Source organism: Coregonus lavaretus (genome assembly GCF_964263955.1).
Source record: "Coregonus lavaretus genome assembly, contig: HAP1_SCAFFOLD_190, whole genome shotgun sequence".
Lineage (NCBI taxonomy): Eukaryota > Metazoa > Chordata > Actinopteri > Salmoniformes > Salmonidae > Coregonus > Coregonus lavaretus.
In genome coordinates, this window is record NW_028164603.1 from 237,501 (window position 1) to 255,000 (window position 17,500).

Consider the following 17,500-nt stretch of genomic DNA (forward strand, 5'->3'; position numbering starts at 1 on the left):
AGGTCATCTGATGCAACACTGGGGCCCCACAGGGGTGCGTGCTCAGCCCCCTCTTGTACTCCCTGTTCATCCATGACTGCGTGGCCAAGCACGCCTCCAACTTAATCATCAAGTTTGTGGACGACACAACAGTAGTAGGCTTGATTACCAACAATGACGAGACCGCCTACAGGGAGGAGGTGAGTTCTCTGGGAGTGTGGTGCCAGGAAAATAACCTCTCACTCAACATCAACAAAACAAAGGAGATGATCGTGGACTTCAGGAAACAGAAGAGGGTGCACCCCCCTATCCACATCGACGGGACCGCAGTGGAGAAGGTGGAAAGCTTCAAGTTCCTTGGCGTACACGTCACCGACAAACTGAAATGGTCCACCCACGCAGACAGTGTGGTGAAGAAGGTGAAACAGAACCTCTTCAACCTCAGGAGGCTGAAGAAATTCATATTGGCACCTAAAACCCTCACACATTTTTACAGATGCACAATTGAGAGCATCCTGTCGGGCTGTATCACCGCCTGGTACGGCAACTGCACTGCCCGCAACCGCAGGGCTCTCCAGAGGGTGGTGCGGTCTGCCGAACGCATTATTGGGGGCAAACTACCCGCCCTCCAAGACACATACAGCACCCGATGTCACAGGAAGGCCAAAAAGATAATCAAAGACATCAACCACCCGAGCCACTGCCTGTTCACCCCGCTATCATCCAGAAGGCGAGGTCAGTACAGGTGCATCAAAGCTGGGACCGAGAGAATGAAAAACAGCTTCTATCTCAAGGCCATCAGACTGTTAAATAGCCATCACTAGCACATTAGAGGCTGGTGCTGCCTATTGAAATCACTGGCCACTTTAAGAAATGGAACACTAGTCACTTAAAAATGTTTACATATCTTGCACTACTCATCTCATATGTATATACTGTATTCTATAATATTCTACTGTATCATAGTCCATGCCGCTCTGTCATTGCTTGTCCATATATGTATATTTTCTTAAATTCCATTCCTTACTAGTTTTGTGTGTATTAAAGTTGAAGTCGGAAGTTTACATACACCTTAGCCAAATACATTTAAAATCAGTCTTTCACAATTCCTGACATTTAATCCTAGTAAAAATTCGCTGTCTTAGGTAAGTTAGGATCACCACTTTATTTTAAGAATGTGAAATGTCAGAATAATAGTAGAGTGAATGATTTATTTCAGCTTTTATTTATTTCATCACATTCCCAGTGGGTCAGAAGTTTACATACACTCAATTAGTATTTGGTAGCATTGCCTTTAAATTGTTTAACTTGGGTCAAACGTTTCGGGTAGCCTTCCACAAGCTCCCCACAACAAGTTGGGTGAATTTTGGCCCATTCCTCTTGACAGAGCTGGTGTAACTGAGTCAGGTTTGTAGGCCTCCTTGTCTGTCTGTAAACAATTGTTGGAAAAATTACTTGTGTCATGCACAAAGTAGATGTCCTAACCGACTTGTAAAACTATAGTTTGTGCACAAGCATTTCGCTACACCCGCTATAACATCTGCTAAACACGTGTATGTGACAAATACAATTTGATTTGATTTGATTTGATTTTGATTTGAGCTGTTCTTGCCATAATATGGACTTGGTCTTTTACCAAATAGGGCTATCTTCTGTATACCACCCCTACCTTGTCACAACACAACTGATTGGCTCAAACTCATTAAGAAGGAAAGAAATTCCACAAATTAACTTTTAAGAAGGTATGCCTGTTAATGAGTAGGTGTTTCCAAACTAATGAGTAGGTGTGTCCAAACGTTTGACTGGACCTTGGATTTAACAGAGTTTAAGAGTTCATCTATGTTGGCCCCATCCATATTCTCCTCAGTTTCCAGGAAATCTCCGCCTATCCATGCGAGCCTATGGGGTCCCCTGGGGAGCAGAATTACCAGTACACCCATTGGTCAAACTTCTAACAGACAAACGCTCCTCAAAAAGAGTTGTTTCTGATATCTATAGTTCTATTATAGTCGCACAAAAACCATTAATTCTATCCACTGTATTGGAAAAAAGATTTTACACTTTCCGACAGACAAATAAATTGGGAGACAGTATGGAAAAATATATTGGATAATCTAAAAACCAAATCACCAATTAATTAATTTGAAAACTTCCTATAGAACCTATCAAAAAAGACATCACATGGGTATTAGTCCATCGCCATTATGTGAGTTCTGTACCACAGGGGACCTTTGGAAATGGAAATGCCTTGGGCGGTTGAATTCTGGGGGAAAGTCAACGATGTCATCTCTGTACTTTACATTTTAGTCATTTAGCTTCTTATCCAGAGCGACTTATAGTTAGTGAGTGTATACATTATTTATTTATTTTTTCATACTGGCCCCCCGTGGGAAGGTGGATTCCACCTCATCAGTTACCAACAATGGCTGGTCACGTTTAAGGAACATGGAGCTCTCCACGGCCAGGAACGACAGGGCCAAGGTGTCCACTCTGGACAAGTCAATGGGCCTTAACGTGTATCAATAATCTGAAACTATTTTTGAGGCTATATGATGTATTGTTCAGTAGATTTACTATGCAATATTTATTTGTTTTTATCTGATGATTGATTTTACATGCTATCAGATTGCCGGTGGGGGGGACCTTTAAAATATATTTATAAATGTTTTCTATGAATTAATAACTTGATGTGAAGAAAAAAAAAAGAGGAATGTCTCTATTTTAACAAACCTAACGGAATGGTCAATCTAAGCGCTGGGTGGTTCAGGGGTGTGTCAGAAATATTTGTGCTATTTTCACAAGCACAATTATCGGCACAGATGCTGGCATTGGCGTGAAAGGACTGGGTTTTGATGAATAAACAAGTTGTGGGTGTGTCGAGGCTTGGCCCCTCACTGGCCAATCAGAACGTGCTCCATGGCTTAATACAGAGCATTAGGAAAGTCTTCAGACCCCTTGACTTTTTCTACATTTTGTTATGTTACAGCCTTATTCTAAAATGGATATAACAAATAATAATCCTCATCAATCTACATACAATACCCCATAATGACAAAGCAAAAACAGGTTTTTATATATATATATACAAAACTGAAATATCACATTTACTTATAGTGCCTTGCAAAAGTATTCATCCCCTTGGCGTTTTTCCTATTTTGTTGCATTACAACCTGTAATTTAAATGGATTTTTATTTGGATTTCATGTAATGGACATACACAAAATAGTCCAAATTGGTAAAAAAATAACTTGTTTCAAAAGAATGCTCAAAAAATATATAACGGAAAAGTGGTCATGCATATGTATTCACCCCCTTTGCTATGAAGCCCCTAAATAAGATCTGGTGCAACCAATTACCTTCAGAAGTCAAAAAAAGTATTTAGTCAGCCACCAATTGTGCAAGTTCTCCCACTTAAAAAGATGAGAGAGGCCTGTAATTTTCATCATAGGTACACGTCAACTATGACAGACAAATTGAGATTTTATTTCTCCAGAAAATCACATTGTAGGATTTTTAATGAATTTATTTGCAAATTATGGTGGAAAATAAGTATTTGGGCACCTACAAACAAGCAAGATTTCTGGCTCTCACAGATCTGTAACTTCTTCTTTAAGAGGCTCCTCTGTCCTCCACTCGTTACCTGTATTAATGGCACCTGTTTGAACTTGTTATCAGTATAAAAGACACCTGTCCACAACCTCAAACAGTCACACTCCAAACTCCACTATGGCCAAGACCAAAGAGCTGTCAAAGGACACCAGAAACAAAATTGTAGACCTGCACCAGGCTGGGAAGACTGAATCTGCAATAGGTAAGCAGCTTGGTTTGAAGAAATCAACTGTGGGAGCAATTATTAGGAAATGGAAGACATACAAGACCACTGATAATCTCCCTCGATCTGGGGCTCCACGCAAGATCTCACCCCGTGGGGTCAAAATGATCACAAGAACGGTGAGCAAAAATCCCAGAACCACACGGGGGGACCTAGTGAATGACCTGCAGAGAGCTGGGACCAAAGTAACAAAGCCTACCATCAGTAACACACTACGCCGCCAGGGACTCAAATCCTGCAGTGCCAGACGTGTCCCCCTGCTTAAGCCAGTACATGTCCAGGCCCGTCTGAAGTTTGCTAGATTGCATTTGGATGATCCAGAAGAGGATTGGGAGAATGTCATATGGTCAGATGAAACCAAAATATAACTTTTTGGTAAAAACTCAACTCGTCGTGTTTGGAGGACAAAGAATGCTGAGTTGCATCCAAAGAACACCATACCTACTGTGAAGCATGGGGGTGGAAACATCATGCTTTGGGGCTGTTTTTCTGCAAAGGGACCAGGACGACTGATCCGTGTAAAGGAAAGAATGAATGGGGCCATGTATCGTGAGACTTTGAGTGAAAACCTCCTTCCATCAGCAAGGGCATTGAAGATGAAACGTGGCTGGGTCTTTCAGCATGACAATGATCCCAAACACACCGCCCGGGCAATGAAGGAGTGGCTTCGTAAGAAGCATTTCAAGGTCCTGGAGTGGCCTAGCCAGTCTCCAGATCTCAACCCCATAGAAAATCTTTGGAGGGAGTTGAAAGTCCGTGTTGCCCAGCGACAGCCCCAAAACATCACTGCTCTAGAGGAGATCTGCATGGAGGAATGGGCCAAAATACCAGCAACAGTGTGTGAAAACCTAGTGAAGACTTACAGAAAACGTTTGACCTGTGTCATTGCCAACAAAGGGTATATAACAAAGTATTGAGAAACTTTTGTTATTGACCAAATACTTATTTTCCACCATAATTTGCAAATAAATTCATTAAAAATCCTACAATGTGATTTTCTGGATTTTTCTTTCTCATTTTGTCTGTCATAGTTGACGTGTACCTATGATGAAAATTACAGGCCTCTCTCATCTTTTTAAGTGGGAGAACTTGCACAATTGGTGGCTGACTAAATACTTTTTCCCCCCACTGTATATACACCTGTTCTGAAAGGTCCCAGAGTCTGCAACATCACTAAGCAAGGGGCACCACCAAGCAAGCGGCACCATGAAGACCAAGGAGCTCTCCAAACAGGTCAGGGTTGGGTTCTAAAAAAATATCAGAAACTTTGAACATCCGACGGAGCACCATTAAATTCATTATTAAAAAATGGAAAGAATATGGCACCACAACAAACCTGCCAAGAGAGTGCCGCCCACCAAAACTCACGGACCAGGCAAGGAGGGCATTAATCAGAGAGGCAACAAAGAGACCAAAGATAACCCTGAAGGAGCTGCAAAGCTCCACTGCGGAGATTGGAGTATCTGTCCATAGGACCACTTTAAGCCGTACACTCCATAGAGCTGGGCTTTACGGAAGAGTGGCCAGAAAAAAGCTATAGTTATGCGCACTCAAGTTTTCTGTTTTTTTTGGTCTTATTTCTTGTTTGTTTCACAATAAAAAATATTTTGCATCTTCAAAGTGGTAGGCATGTTGTGTAAATCAAATGATACAAACCCCCCAAAAATCACAATTTTTATTCCAGGTTGTAAGGCAACAAAATAGGAAAAATGCCAAGCAGGTTGAGTACTTTCGCAAGCCTCTGTAAGTATTCTGACCCTTTACTCAGTACTTTGTTGAAGCACCTTAGGCAGCGATTACAGCCTTACATCTTCTTGGGTATGATGCTACAAGCTTGGCACACCTGTATTTGGGGAGTTTCTCCCATTCTTCTCTGCAGATCCTCTCAAGCTCTGTCAGGTTGGATGGGGAGTGTTGCTGCACAGCTATTTTCAGGTCTCTCCAGAGATGTTTGATCGGGTTCAAGTCCGGCCTCTGGCTGGGCCACTCAAGGACATTCAGAAACTTGTCCCGAAGCCACTCCTGCGTTGTCTTGCCTGTGTGCTTAGGGTCGTTGTCCTGTTAGAAGGTGAACCTTCACCCCCAGTCTGAGGTCCTGAGCACTCTGGAGCAGGTTTTCATCAAGGATCTCTCTGTATTTTGCTCTGTTCATCTTTCCCGCAATCCTGACTAGTCTCCTAGTCCCTACCGCTGAAAGACATCCCCATAGCATGATGCCATCCCCATGCTTCACTGTAGGGATGGTGCCAGGTTTCCTCCAGACATGGCGCTTGGCATTCAGGCCAAAGAGTTCAATCTTGGTTTCATCAGACCAGAGAATCTTGTTTCTCCTGGTATGAGAGTCCTTAAGGTGCCTTTTGGCAAACTCCATGCGGGTTGTCATGTGTCTTTTACTGGGGAGTGGCTTCCGTCTGGCCACTCTCCCATAAAGTCCAGATTGGTGAAGTGCTGTAGAGACTGTTGTCCTTCTGGCAGGTTCTCCCATCTCAGCCAAGGAACTCTGTAGTTCTGTCAGAGTGGTCATTGGGTTCTTGGTCACCTCCCTGACCAAGGTCCTTCTTGCCCAGTTGCTGAGTTTGGGTGGATTGCCAGCTCTAGGCAGTCTGGGTAGTTCCATATTTCTTTTTAATTTCCCGATGATGGAGACCACTGGGCTCTTGGAAACTTTCAACACTCTAGAAATTGTTTTATACCCTTCCTCAGATACACGCCTCATCACAATTATATCTCAGAGATCTACAGAGCGTTCCTTGGACTTCATGGTATAGTTTCTGCTCTGACATGTTGACCTTATACAGACAGGTGTTTCTAAATCATGTCCAAACAATTGAATTGGCCACAAGTTGTAGTGACATCTCAAGGATGATCAAAGGAAATTGGATTCACCTGAGCTCAATTTGGAGTTGCAGAGCAAAGAGGTGTGAATACTTATGCAAATGAGATATTTCTGTATTTCATTTTCAATAACATGTTTTCACTGTTTCATTATGGGGTATTGTGTGTAGATGGGTGAGAAAAAGATATATGTAATCAATTTTGAATTGAGGCTGGAACACAACAACATGTGGAATAAGTCCAGGGGTGTGAATACTTTCTGAAGGCGTACATTAATAAATGGGACATTTCATTTAGAAATGGATCTATGCTTTATCTGAAATCTATTCTTCATGTCCATGTTGCTTGTTGCCCATCACTGCTCCAGTGTATCATACCCCATCTGGTTGCCAGCAACATTGCCTGGGAATATTGCCTCAACAAATTGCCAGTGTATCATGGCCTTTAGGGTTAGTACTTTTAAGGTTCTCAAGCAAGGTTAGGGGTCAGAGGTCAGTACACCTTTAGCGTGCTCAAGGAGGGATAGGGTTAGGGCAGTGTTTTCCAAACTCGGTCCTGGGGACCCCAAGGGGTGCACGTTTTGTTTTTTGACCTAGCACTACACAGCTGATTCAAATAATAAAAGCTGGATGATGAGTTGATTCTTTGAATCAGCTGTGTAGTGCTAGGGCAAAAAACAAATCGTGCACCCCAGGACCGAGTTTTGGAAACCCTGGGTTAGGGTTAAAGGTCAGAGGTCAGTACCTTTAGCGTACTCCAGCAGAGTTAGGGTTAGGGTTAGTGTTGGAGGTCAGAGGTCAGTCCCTTTAGTGTACTCCAGCAGGGTTAGGGGTCAGAGGTCAGTACCTTTAGTGTACTCCAGCAGGGTTAAAGGTCAGAGGTCAGTCCCTTTAGTGTACTCCAGCAGGGTTAAAGGTCAGAGGTCAGTACCTTTAGCATACTCCAGCAGGTCTCGCTGTACCGAGGTGTTCCAATAGGGGGCGCTCTCATAGACATAGAAGCCAATCACAGGAGAGTAGGAGGAGAAGTAGCGCTGCTGGGCGCGAGCGTACAACAACGTCCCTGTATCCATAGCAACCAGAGAACTGGGCTCCGATCCCTGGCTCACCTGCAACACAAATGATATTATATATTATATATATTCTTAATAACTGTTGGGGGTTAGAGTTAGTAGAATTCTTAACGTTAGTAGTCAGTGGAGTCAGTAGCGTTAGTAGTCAGTAGAGTCAGTAGCGTTAGTAAAGTCATTAGTCAGTGTAGAGTTAGTAGTCAGTAGTTAGTAGAGTTAGTAGTCAGTTGACTTAGTAATCTGTAGTGCCAGTAGAGTTAGTAGTCAGTAGAGTCAGTAGAGTTAAGTAAGTAGTCAGTGGTAGTTAGCAGAGTTAGTAGTCAGTAGAGTTAGTAGTGTAGTAGAGTTAGTAGTCAGTAGAGTTAGTAGTCAGTAGAGTTAGTAGAGTTAGTAGTCAGTAGAGTTAGTAGTCAGTAGAGTTAGTAGTCAGTAGAGTTAGTAGTCAGTAGAGTCAGTAGAGTTAAGTAAGTAGTCAGTAGTAGTTAGCAGAGTTAGTAGTCAGTTGAGTTAGTAGTCAGTAGAGGTAGTAGTCAGTAGAGTTAGTAGAGTTAGTAATCAGCAGTGTTGGAGTTAATAGTCAGTAGAGTTAGTAGCCAGTAGAGTTAGTAGTTAGTAGAGTTAGTAGCCAGTAGAGTTAGTAGCCAGTAGAGTTAGTAGTCAGTAGAGTTAGCAGAGTTAGTAGCCAGTAGAGTTAACAGAGTTAGTAGAGTTAGTAGTCAGTAGGATTATTAGAGTTAACATTCAGTAGAGTTAGTAGTCAGTAGAGTTAGTAGTCAGTAGAGTTAGTAGTCAGTAGAGTTAGTAGCCAGTATAGTTAGTAGTGTAGTAGAGTTATTAAAGTTAGTAGTCAGTAGAGTTAGTAGTCAGTATGGTTAGTAGTCAGCAGAGTCAGTAGAGTTAGTAGTCAGTAGAGTTAGTAGAGTCAGTAGAGTTAGTAGTTAGTAGTCAGTAGAGTTAGTAGAGTCAGTAGAGTTAGTAGTTAGTAGTCAGTATAGTTAGTAGTCAGTAGAGTTAGTAGTCAGTAGAGTTAGTAGTTAGTAGTCAGTAGAGTTAGTAGTCAGTAGAGTTAGTAGTCAGTAGAGTTAGTAGTTAGTAGTCAGTAGAGTTAGTAGTCAGTAGAGTTAGTAGTCAGTAGAGTTAGTAGTCAGTAGAGTTAGTAGAGTCAGTAGAGTTAGTAGTCAGTAGAGTTAGTAGTCAGTAGAGTTAGTAGTCAGTAGAGTTAGTAGCCAGTAGAGTTAGTAGAGTTAGTAGTGTAGTAGAGTTATTAAAGTTAGCAGTCAGTAGAGTTAGTAGTCAGTAGAGTTAGTAGTCAGTAGAGTTAGTAGTCAGTGGAGTTAGTAGTCAGTAGAGTTAGCAGAGTTAGTAGAGTTAATAGTCAGTAGAGTTAGTAGTCAGTAGAGTTAGTAGTCAGTAGAGTCAGTAGAGTCAGTAGTCAGTAGAGTTAGTAGTCAGTAGAGTTAGTAGTCAGTAGAGTTAGTAGAGTCAGTAGAGTTAGTAGTCAGTAGAGTCAGTAGAGTTAGTAGTCAGTGGAGTTAGTAGTCAGTAGAGTTAGCAGAGTTAGTAGAGTTAGTAGTCAGTAGAGTTAGTAGTCAGTAGAGTTAGTAGTCAGTAGAGTTAGTAGTCAGTAGAGTCAGTAGAGTTAGTAGTCAGTAGAGTTAGTAGTCAGTAGAGTTAGTAGTCAGTAGAGTTAGTAGAGTCAGTAGAGTTAGTAGTCAGTAGAGTTAGTAGTCAGTAGAGTTAGTAGAGTTAGTAGACTCAGTAGAGTTAGTAGTCAGTAGAGTTAGTAGTCAGTAGAGTTAGTAGAGTTAGTAGACTCAGTAGAGTTAGTAGTCAGTAGAGTTAGTAGTCAGTAGGGTTAGTAGTCAGTAGGGTTAGTAGTCAGTAGAGTCAGTAGAGTCAGTAGAGTTAGTAGAGTTAGTAGTCAGTAGAGTTAGTAGTCAGTAGAGTTAGTAGAGTCAGTAGAGTTAGTAGTCAGTAGAGTTAGTAGTCAGTGGAGTTAGTAGTCAGTAGAGTTAGTAGAGTCAGTAGAGTTAGTAGTCAGTAGAGTTAGTAGTCAGTAGAGTTAGTAGAGTTAGTAGAGTTAGTAGAGTTAGTCAGTTGAATCAGTAGTTAGTTGACTCAGTAGAGTGTGTGTGCCTGTGTGTGTGTGTGCCTGTGTGTGTGTGTGTTACCTGTAGAAAGCCCATCAGGCCAAAGGAGATGTATACGAGGTAGAGCAGAACCATGAAGGGCTTCACATAGGTGTTGGTGATCCAGTCTCCATAGCAACGCTGCACGCAGCCTAGCAACAAGTGTGAGTCCTGGGGTCGCAGTTCAGAGATGGGGGTCGGGGTGTGTGTATTTGGAGTGTGTGTGTGAGCATGTATGTGTGTAGTGTTGGGAGTGTGTGTGTGAGCGTGTGTAGTGTTAGGTGTATGATCATGTGTGTGTGTAGTGTTGGGAGTATGTGTGTGAGCGTGTGCGTGTGCAGGATTCGCTGTATGTGTGTATGCGTGCGCAGCATTAGGTGTGTGTGTGTGTGTAGAGTTGGGTGTGTGTGTGTGAGTTTGTGAGTGTGTCTCGTCCTGGTACCGTGTGTACATGAGACAGCGGTACCAGCGAGGCTTGGTGTCCAGCGCTCCCTTCTTGGGGACACGGCGACAGAAACACCCGTGTCTGTAACCTGTCTCCAGGTAACCTGTGGCAACCAGACAGGTGGCGTAGAAGGACAAGGTGTAAAGGTAGCCAACGGTTACGCCCAATGCAGCACAGCGACAGAACAGCCGGACAGCCTCCAGGTTGGTGAGAGGAGACGCAGCCAGACCCAGAGACACCTGGGAACACACACACACCGTTTCCATTGGCACTTTAAATCAGGGCCAAATTCCAGCCAGGTAGGGGGAAACACGGGCCAGCGCAGACAAGTTTCACAACTGGTGCTTGCCTGATTAGATTTGGGCTGGTGACACCGTTACTATGCAACCACCAGCTGATCATTGCTGAATGCTGACACGTCTGGGTTTGTTGAGGTTAGCTAGCACATGGACAGGCAGTACTGCACTAGTCAGATATGACAGGAATTCCCACCATAGTGGGATCCTTCATTTATTTTTGCACTACACAAACTTTTATGAGAACAGAGTCAGTCATGTTGTTTGGTTATCAGCCCTCAAATGCTAGCGAGCTAATGTTAGCCAGCAGGTATTTTAGCTAGTCAGGTATGTTAGCCAGCAGGTATTTTAACTAGTCAGGTCATATTGATACATTATTGAAAGCTAGCTAGCTACACTACATGACCAAAAGTATGTCTCCCTTGTTCCGCGAAAGCCTCCCCCTTCCTGTCATCGCTGTTCACTTCCTGTTGAACGGGTGTGAGGGAAAATGTTATGTTTGTGTGTATCAGATTGTACACAGATCGTATGTTTAGCATAAATGCTGCTTTTCTAATAACCAATTCGGCTGGGTTCATGCCAGTGACTGATTGATCGTGCATGGGAGGAATCCTCACTATCACTGTATAAGCAATTTGGCAGTCCGCACAGAACATTGCTTTGAGAACCGAAAGGGGTATCTCAGTTTCAAGGTCTCAGCTTGGAGAGAAGAAGCCTCGTGAGGTATTGGTCAGTCATATGCATGAACCAACGTTAATGATGAATAATGAATAATGTAAATCATGCAAATATAACTTGTCTGTGTAAGCAATATATAAGCGAACTGAAGGGACCGCCCTGGAGGAGATTCTGATTGACCTGTACTGAGTGTGTAGTGTTTGTTGTAACCTCTCCAGTTAACTGAAAATAAAGAGTGATTCATTTAATATTGACTTCAGGTGTCCCTGGTGTTGAATTTCCACCACATGCGGAACAAGGGAGAGCTCGGTTTGTTGTTTTGGAAAGTTGGTTGTTTTGGAAAGTCTATTGAAAAAGTTACTAGCTAGCTACCTTTTGAGTTTGGATCCCAGTTGGCATCAGTTGCTGGGACCTCTACTATCTGTCCAGTGATCCTGCTGACCAAGGCTGGGTCTGAGGAGCTGTTGGTATCAGTTACTGGGACCACTACTATCTGTCCAGTGATCCTGCTGACCAAGGCTGGGTCTGAGGAGCTGTTGGTATCAGTTACTGGGACCACTACTATCTGTCCAGTGATCCTGCTGACCAAGGCTGGGTCTGAGGAGCTGTTGGTATCAGTTACTGGGACCACTACTATCTGTCCAGTGATCCTGCTGACCAAGGCCGGGTCTGAGGAGCTGTTGGTATCAGTTACTGGGACCACTACTATCTGTCCAGTGATCCTGCTGACCAAGGCCGGGTCTGAGGAGCTGTTGGTATCAGTTACTGGGACCACTACTATCTGTCCAGTGATCCTGCTGACCAAGGCTGGGTCTGAGGAGCTGTTGGTATCAGTTACTGGGACCACTACTATCTGTCCAGTGATCCTGCTAACCAAGGCTGGGTCTGAGGAGCTGTTGGTATCAGTTACTGGGACCACTACTATCTGTCCAGTGATCCTGCTGACCAAGGCTGGGTCTGAGGAGCTGTTGGTATCAGTTACTGGGACCACTACTATCTGTCCAGTGATCCTGCTGACCAAGGCCGGGTCTGAGGAGCTGTTGGTATCAGTTACTGGGACCACTACTATCTGTCCAGTGATCCTGCTGACCAAGGCCGGGTCTGAGGAGCTGTTGGTATCAGTTACTGGGACCACTACTATCTGTCCAGTGATCCTGCTGACCAAGGCCGGGTCTGAGGAGCTGTTGGTATCAGTTACTGGGACCACTACTATCTGTCCAGTGATCCTGCTGACCAAGGCTGGGTCTGAGGAGCTGTTGGTATCAGTTACTGGGACCACTACTATCTGTCCAGTGATCCTGCTGACCAAGGCCGGGTCTGAGGAGCTGTTGGTATCAGTTACTGGGACCACTACTATCTGTCCAGTGATCCTGCTGACCAAGGCCGGGTCTGAGGAGCTGTTGGTATCAGTTACTGGGACCACTACTATCTGTCCAGTGATCCTGCTGACCAAGGCTGGGTCTGAGGAGCTGTTGGTATCAGTTACTGGGACCACTACTATCTGTCCAGGGATCCTGCTGACCAAGGCTGGGTCTGAGGAGCTGTTGGTATCAGTTACTGGGACCACTACTATCTGTCCAGTGATCCTGCTGACCAAGGGTCTGTGGAGCTGTTTGGCGTAGCAGCTAGCCTAGCTGCTAGCTAGCTGCCTATCAAGCTAGCAGTGTTTTCTTGAGGGCTTGAACGCAGCCCACGACGCGGTTGGCCATTGTAGCTGGGACCGTGGATTGTCCTGGGCTTGTGGCTGTCTAGATCCCTGCAGTTTGTTGTTGTTGTTTCCAATCTTCCCTGCGACCTGAACTGTCTGGAACTGCGAGGAGTAACAATGTAACCTATGTTGCTACCAAAGCCGGCGGGAGTACCATTGAGGACAGTGGTGTCTTCTATCACAGGTGGAGGATCTTTAAAAAAACTAAAAGAGTTCTACAAACAGTTGTTACAACAAGAAAATAGCTTAAAGTGTTTTATCCAAATATTGGTGGAGTCAACTAAGGTCCAGGACCTGAAGAACAGTTTGCAGTTCTCCCAGGGTCAGCTCGATGAGTTTAAACAGGAGAACGGCAAGATGACAGCGATCTGTAAATCATTGAGAGAGGACATCAGTTCTGTATGTGAATCCATGATAACAATGACGGAGAAATCAGATTATCTCGAGGAACATTCAAGGCGGAACCACATTGTTGTGGACGGAATTGCAGAATCTCCACATGAGACCTGGACAGTGTCTGAGGACAAAGTGAGATAAATGAACTAGGAGGAACTGAAGATGGACCACAGGAAGATTGAGGTGGAGCGCACCCACAGGACTGGAAAACCCACCACCGGCACAGGTGACAGGCCCGATAGTGGTCAAGTTCCTGAGGTTCAAGGACAAGGTAGCTGTTCTGCAAAGTGTCAAGAACTTGAGAGGAACGAAATCTTCCTCAACGAGGACTATCCTGAAGCTGTGCACCAGAAGAGGAAAGAACTTATCCCTGCCATGAAAGCTGCCAGAGCGCATGAGGACATTGCATACATCTGCTATGACAGGCTCATTGTCCACCCTCCCTCCCAGAAGCCTGGAAGGGATGAGAGAGCCAAGCCTATGGGTTCGTAGCTTCAACCCCGCAGCACACACACACACACCAGCTGATTAATGGACTGCTGAATGTATATTGTTTTCTCTTGCTTTGTTTGCTCTTTTCCATATTATGTATATATCTGATAAGCTACCCAGGAAAGGGCTGAACATATCCCATATTAATATATGTAGCCTTAGAAATAAGGTTAATGAAATCAATAACTTGCTAACATTCACATACAGTATTAGCCATTTCTGAGACTCACTTAGATAATTCATTTGATGATACAGCAGTAGCCATACAAGGATATAACATCTATAGAAGAGACAGGAATGCTTATGGGGGAGGTGTTGCAGTATATATTCAGAGCCATATCCCTGTAATGCTTAGAGAAAATCATATGTCAAGTGTTATTGAGGTGTTCTGGTTGCAGGTTCACCTGGCACATCTAAAGCCTTTTCTTTTGGGGTGTTGCTATAGGCTACCAAGTGCTAACAGTCAGTATCTAAATAATATGTGTGAAATGCTTGATAGTGTATGTGATGTAAATACAGAGGTGTACTTTCTTGGGAACCTGAATATTGACTGGTTTTCATCAAGCTGTCCGCTCAAGAGGAAGCTTCTCACTGTAACCAGTGCCTGTAATCTGGTTCAGGTTATTAATCAACCTACCAAGGTGTTTACAAACACTACAGGAACAAGATCATCCACATGTATTGATCATATTTTTACTAATACTGTAGAACTTTGTTCTAAAGCTGTATCTATACCCATTGGATGTAGTGATCACAATATAGTGGCTATATCCAGGAAAGCCAAAGTTCCAAAAGCTGGGCCTAAAATAGTGTATAAGAGATTATACAAAAGATTTTGCTCTGACTCTTATGTGGATGATGTTAAAAATATTTGTTGGTCTGATGTGATTAATAAGGAGCATCCAGACGCTGCACTTGATGAATTTATGAAATTGCTTCTTCCAATTATTGATAAACATGCACCTGTTAAGACACGGACTGTTAGAATTGATGAAATGGCGCCAGATTGACGGATTGACGAGATTTCACCGGAAGGGATGGCTGCCGTATTTTTTTGTGATTTTTGATGTTGTTGGTATTCTTTCTTAAAACTGCATTGTTGGTTAAGGGCTTGTAAGTAAGCATTTCACTGTAAGGTCTACACCTGTTATATTCGGCGCATGTGACAAATAACATTTGATTTTATTTGATTTTTTAGAACTGTTAAGGCTCCATGGATTGATGAGGAATTGAAAAACTGTCTGGTTGAAAGAGACGGGGCAAAAGGAGTGGCTAATAAGTCTGGCTGCACATCTGACTGGCTGACTTACTGCAAATTGAGAAATGATGTGACTAAACTCAACAAAAAGAAGAAGAAACTGTATTATGAAGCCAAGATCAAAAACTTTGGAGTACTTTAAATGGAATTATGGGCAGAAAGACAAATTCAACTCCATCTTTCATCAAATCAGATGGCTTTTTCATTTGATGTTGCCAATTATTTTAATGATTACTTCATTGGCAAAGTGGGCAAACTTAGGCAGGAAATGCCAACAATGACCAGTGAGCCATCGTACTCATGCATAAAAAAACAAAAATAATGAAAGAAAAGCATCGGAAGTTTGAGTTTTGTAAAGTTAGTGTAGGAGAGGTGGAAAAATGATTGTTATTGATCAATAATGACAAACTTCCTGGCATCGACAATTTAGATGGATAGCTACTGAGGATGGTAGCTGACTCTATAGCCACTCCTATCTGTCATATCTTTAATCAGAGCCTAGAGGAAAGTCTTTGTCCTCAGGCCTGGAGGGAAGCTAAAGTCATTCCGCTACCCAAGAATGGTAAAGCCAGCCTTTACTGGTTCTAACAGCAGACATGTCAGCTTGCTGCCAGCTCTTAGCAAACTGTTGGAAAAAATGGTGTTTGACCAAATACAATGCTATTTCTCTGTAAACAAATTAACAACAGACTTTCAGCATGCTTATAGAGAAGGGCACTCAACATGTACTGCACTGACACAAATGACTGATCATTGGTTGAAAGAAATTGATAATAAGAAGATTGTGGGAGCTGTACTGTTAGATTTCATTGCAGCCTTTGATATTATTGACCATAGAAAAAAAAAATCATGGGCATTAATATGGAGTTAGTCCCCCCTTTGCTGCTATAACAGCCTCCACTGTTCTGGGAAGGCTTTCCACTAGATGTTGGAACATTGCTGCAGGGACTTGCTTCCATTCAGCCACTAGAACATTAGTGAGGTCGGGCACTGATGTTGGGCGATTAGGCCTGGCTCGCAGTCAGCGTTCCAATTCATCCCAATGGTGTTCGATGGGGTTGATGTCAGGGCTCTCTGCAGGCCAGTCAAGTTCTTCCACACCAATCTTGACAAACCATTTCTTTATGGACCTCACTTTCTACATGGGGGCATTGTCATGAAACAGAAAAGGGCCTTCCCCAAACTGTTGCCACAAAGTTGGAAGCACAGAATTGCAACTATGCTGCAGCGTTAAGATTTTCCCTTACTGAAACTAAGGGGCCTAGCCCGAACCATGAAAAACAGCCCCAGACCATTATTCCTCCTCCACCAAACTTTACAGTTGGCACTATGCATTGGGGCAGGTAGCGTTCTCCTGGCATCCGCCAAACCCAGATTCGCCCATAGGACTGCCAGAGACACAGAATGGTGCCGGAGGAGATGGCTGCCGTTTTACGGGCTCCTAACCAACTTATTTTGTACATAATGTGTCTGCCTCTGTCTCTTATGACCAAAAAGAGCTTCTGGATATCAGGACAGCAATTACTCACCTCGTACTGGACAAAGATATTTTCTTTAACGATTCGGACGCAAAGGACTTTCCTCAGACACCCGACAAGGCCCAAATCCCTGTCATTCGCATGAGAAAGAGACAGATATCGAGGACGTAGGTCGGGGTGCCTTGTAAGGATCCGACGGCGAGTGGGTAATCTGCCTCTACCATCAGTCCTATTAGCCAATTTACAATCATTGGATAACAAAATAGACGAACTAAGATCACAGATATTCTACCAACGGGACATTAAAAACTGTAATATCTTATGTTTCACTTAGTCGTGGCTGAACGACGACATGGATAACATACAGCTGGCGATATATACTCTGCATCGGCAAGATAGAAAATGTATATTTGTAAACAACAGCTGGTGCACGAAATCTAATATTAAGGAAGTCTCTAGGTTTTGCTCGCCTGAGGTAAGACCACACTCAATGAGCTGTATAAGGCCATAGGTGGCGCTCCTAGTGGCCGGGGACTTTAATGCAGGGAAATTTAAATCTGTTCTACCTAATTTCTACCAGCATGTTAAATGTGCAACAAGAGGAAAATAAACTCTAGACCACCTTTACTCCACACACAGAGATGCGTAAAATGCTCTCCTTCGCCCTCCATTTGTCAAATCTGACGATAACTCTATCCTCCTGATTCCTGCTTACAAGCTAAACCTAAACCAGGAAGCACCAGTGACTCGGTCAATAAAGAAGTGGTCAGATGACGCAGATGCTAAGCTACAGGACTGTTTTGCTAGCACAGACTGGAATATGTTCCGGGATTCTTCCGATGGCATTGAGGAGTACACCACATCAGTCACTGGCTTCATCAATAAGTGCATCGATGAAGTCGTCC

General features: G+C 43.4%; 1 protein-coding gene across 1 annotated transcript in view; it reads right to left on the minus strand.

Moving 5' to 3' along the window:
* Window positions 1-17,500, minus strand: part of LOC311116864 (patched domain-containing protein 1-like) — a gene marked incomplete at both ends in the record, with an annotated part of 78,283 nt that overhangs the window by 7,497 nt on the left and 53,286 nt on the right. Inside the window, 2 exons of the mRNA XM_084191893.1 lie at window positions 7,577-7,754; window positions 9,887-10,528. Of these exons, the coding sequence (XP_084048019.1) occupies window positions 7,577-7,754; window positions 9,887-10,528 (820 nt within the window). The remainder of the gene's footprint in view (window positions 1-7,576; window positions 7,755-9,886; window positions 10,529-17,500) is intronic.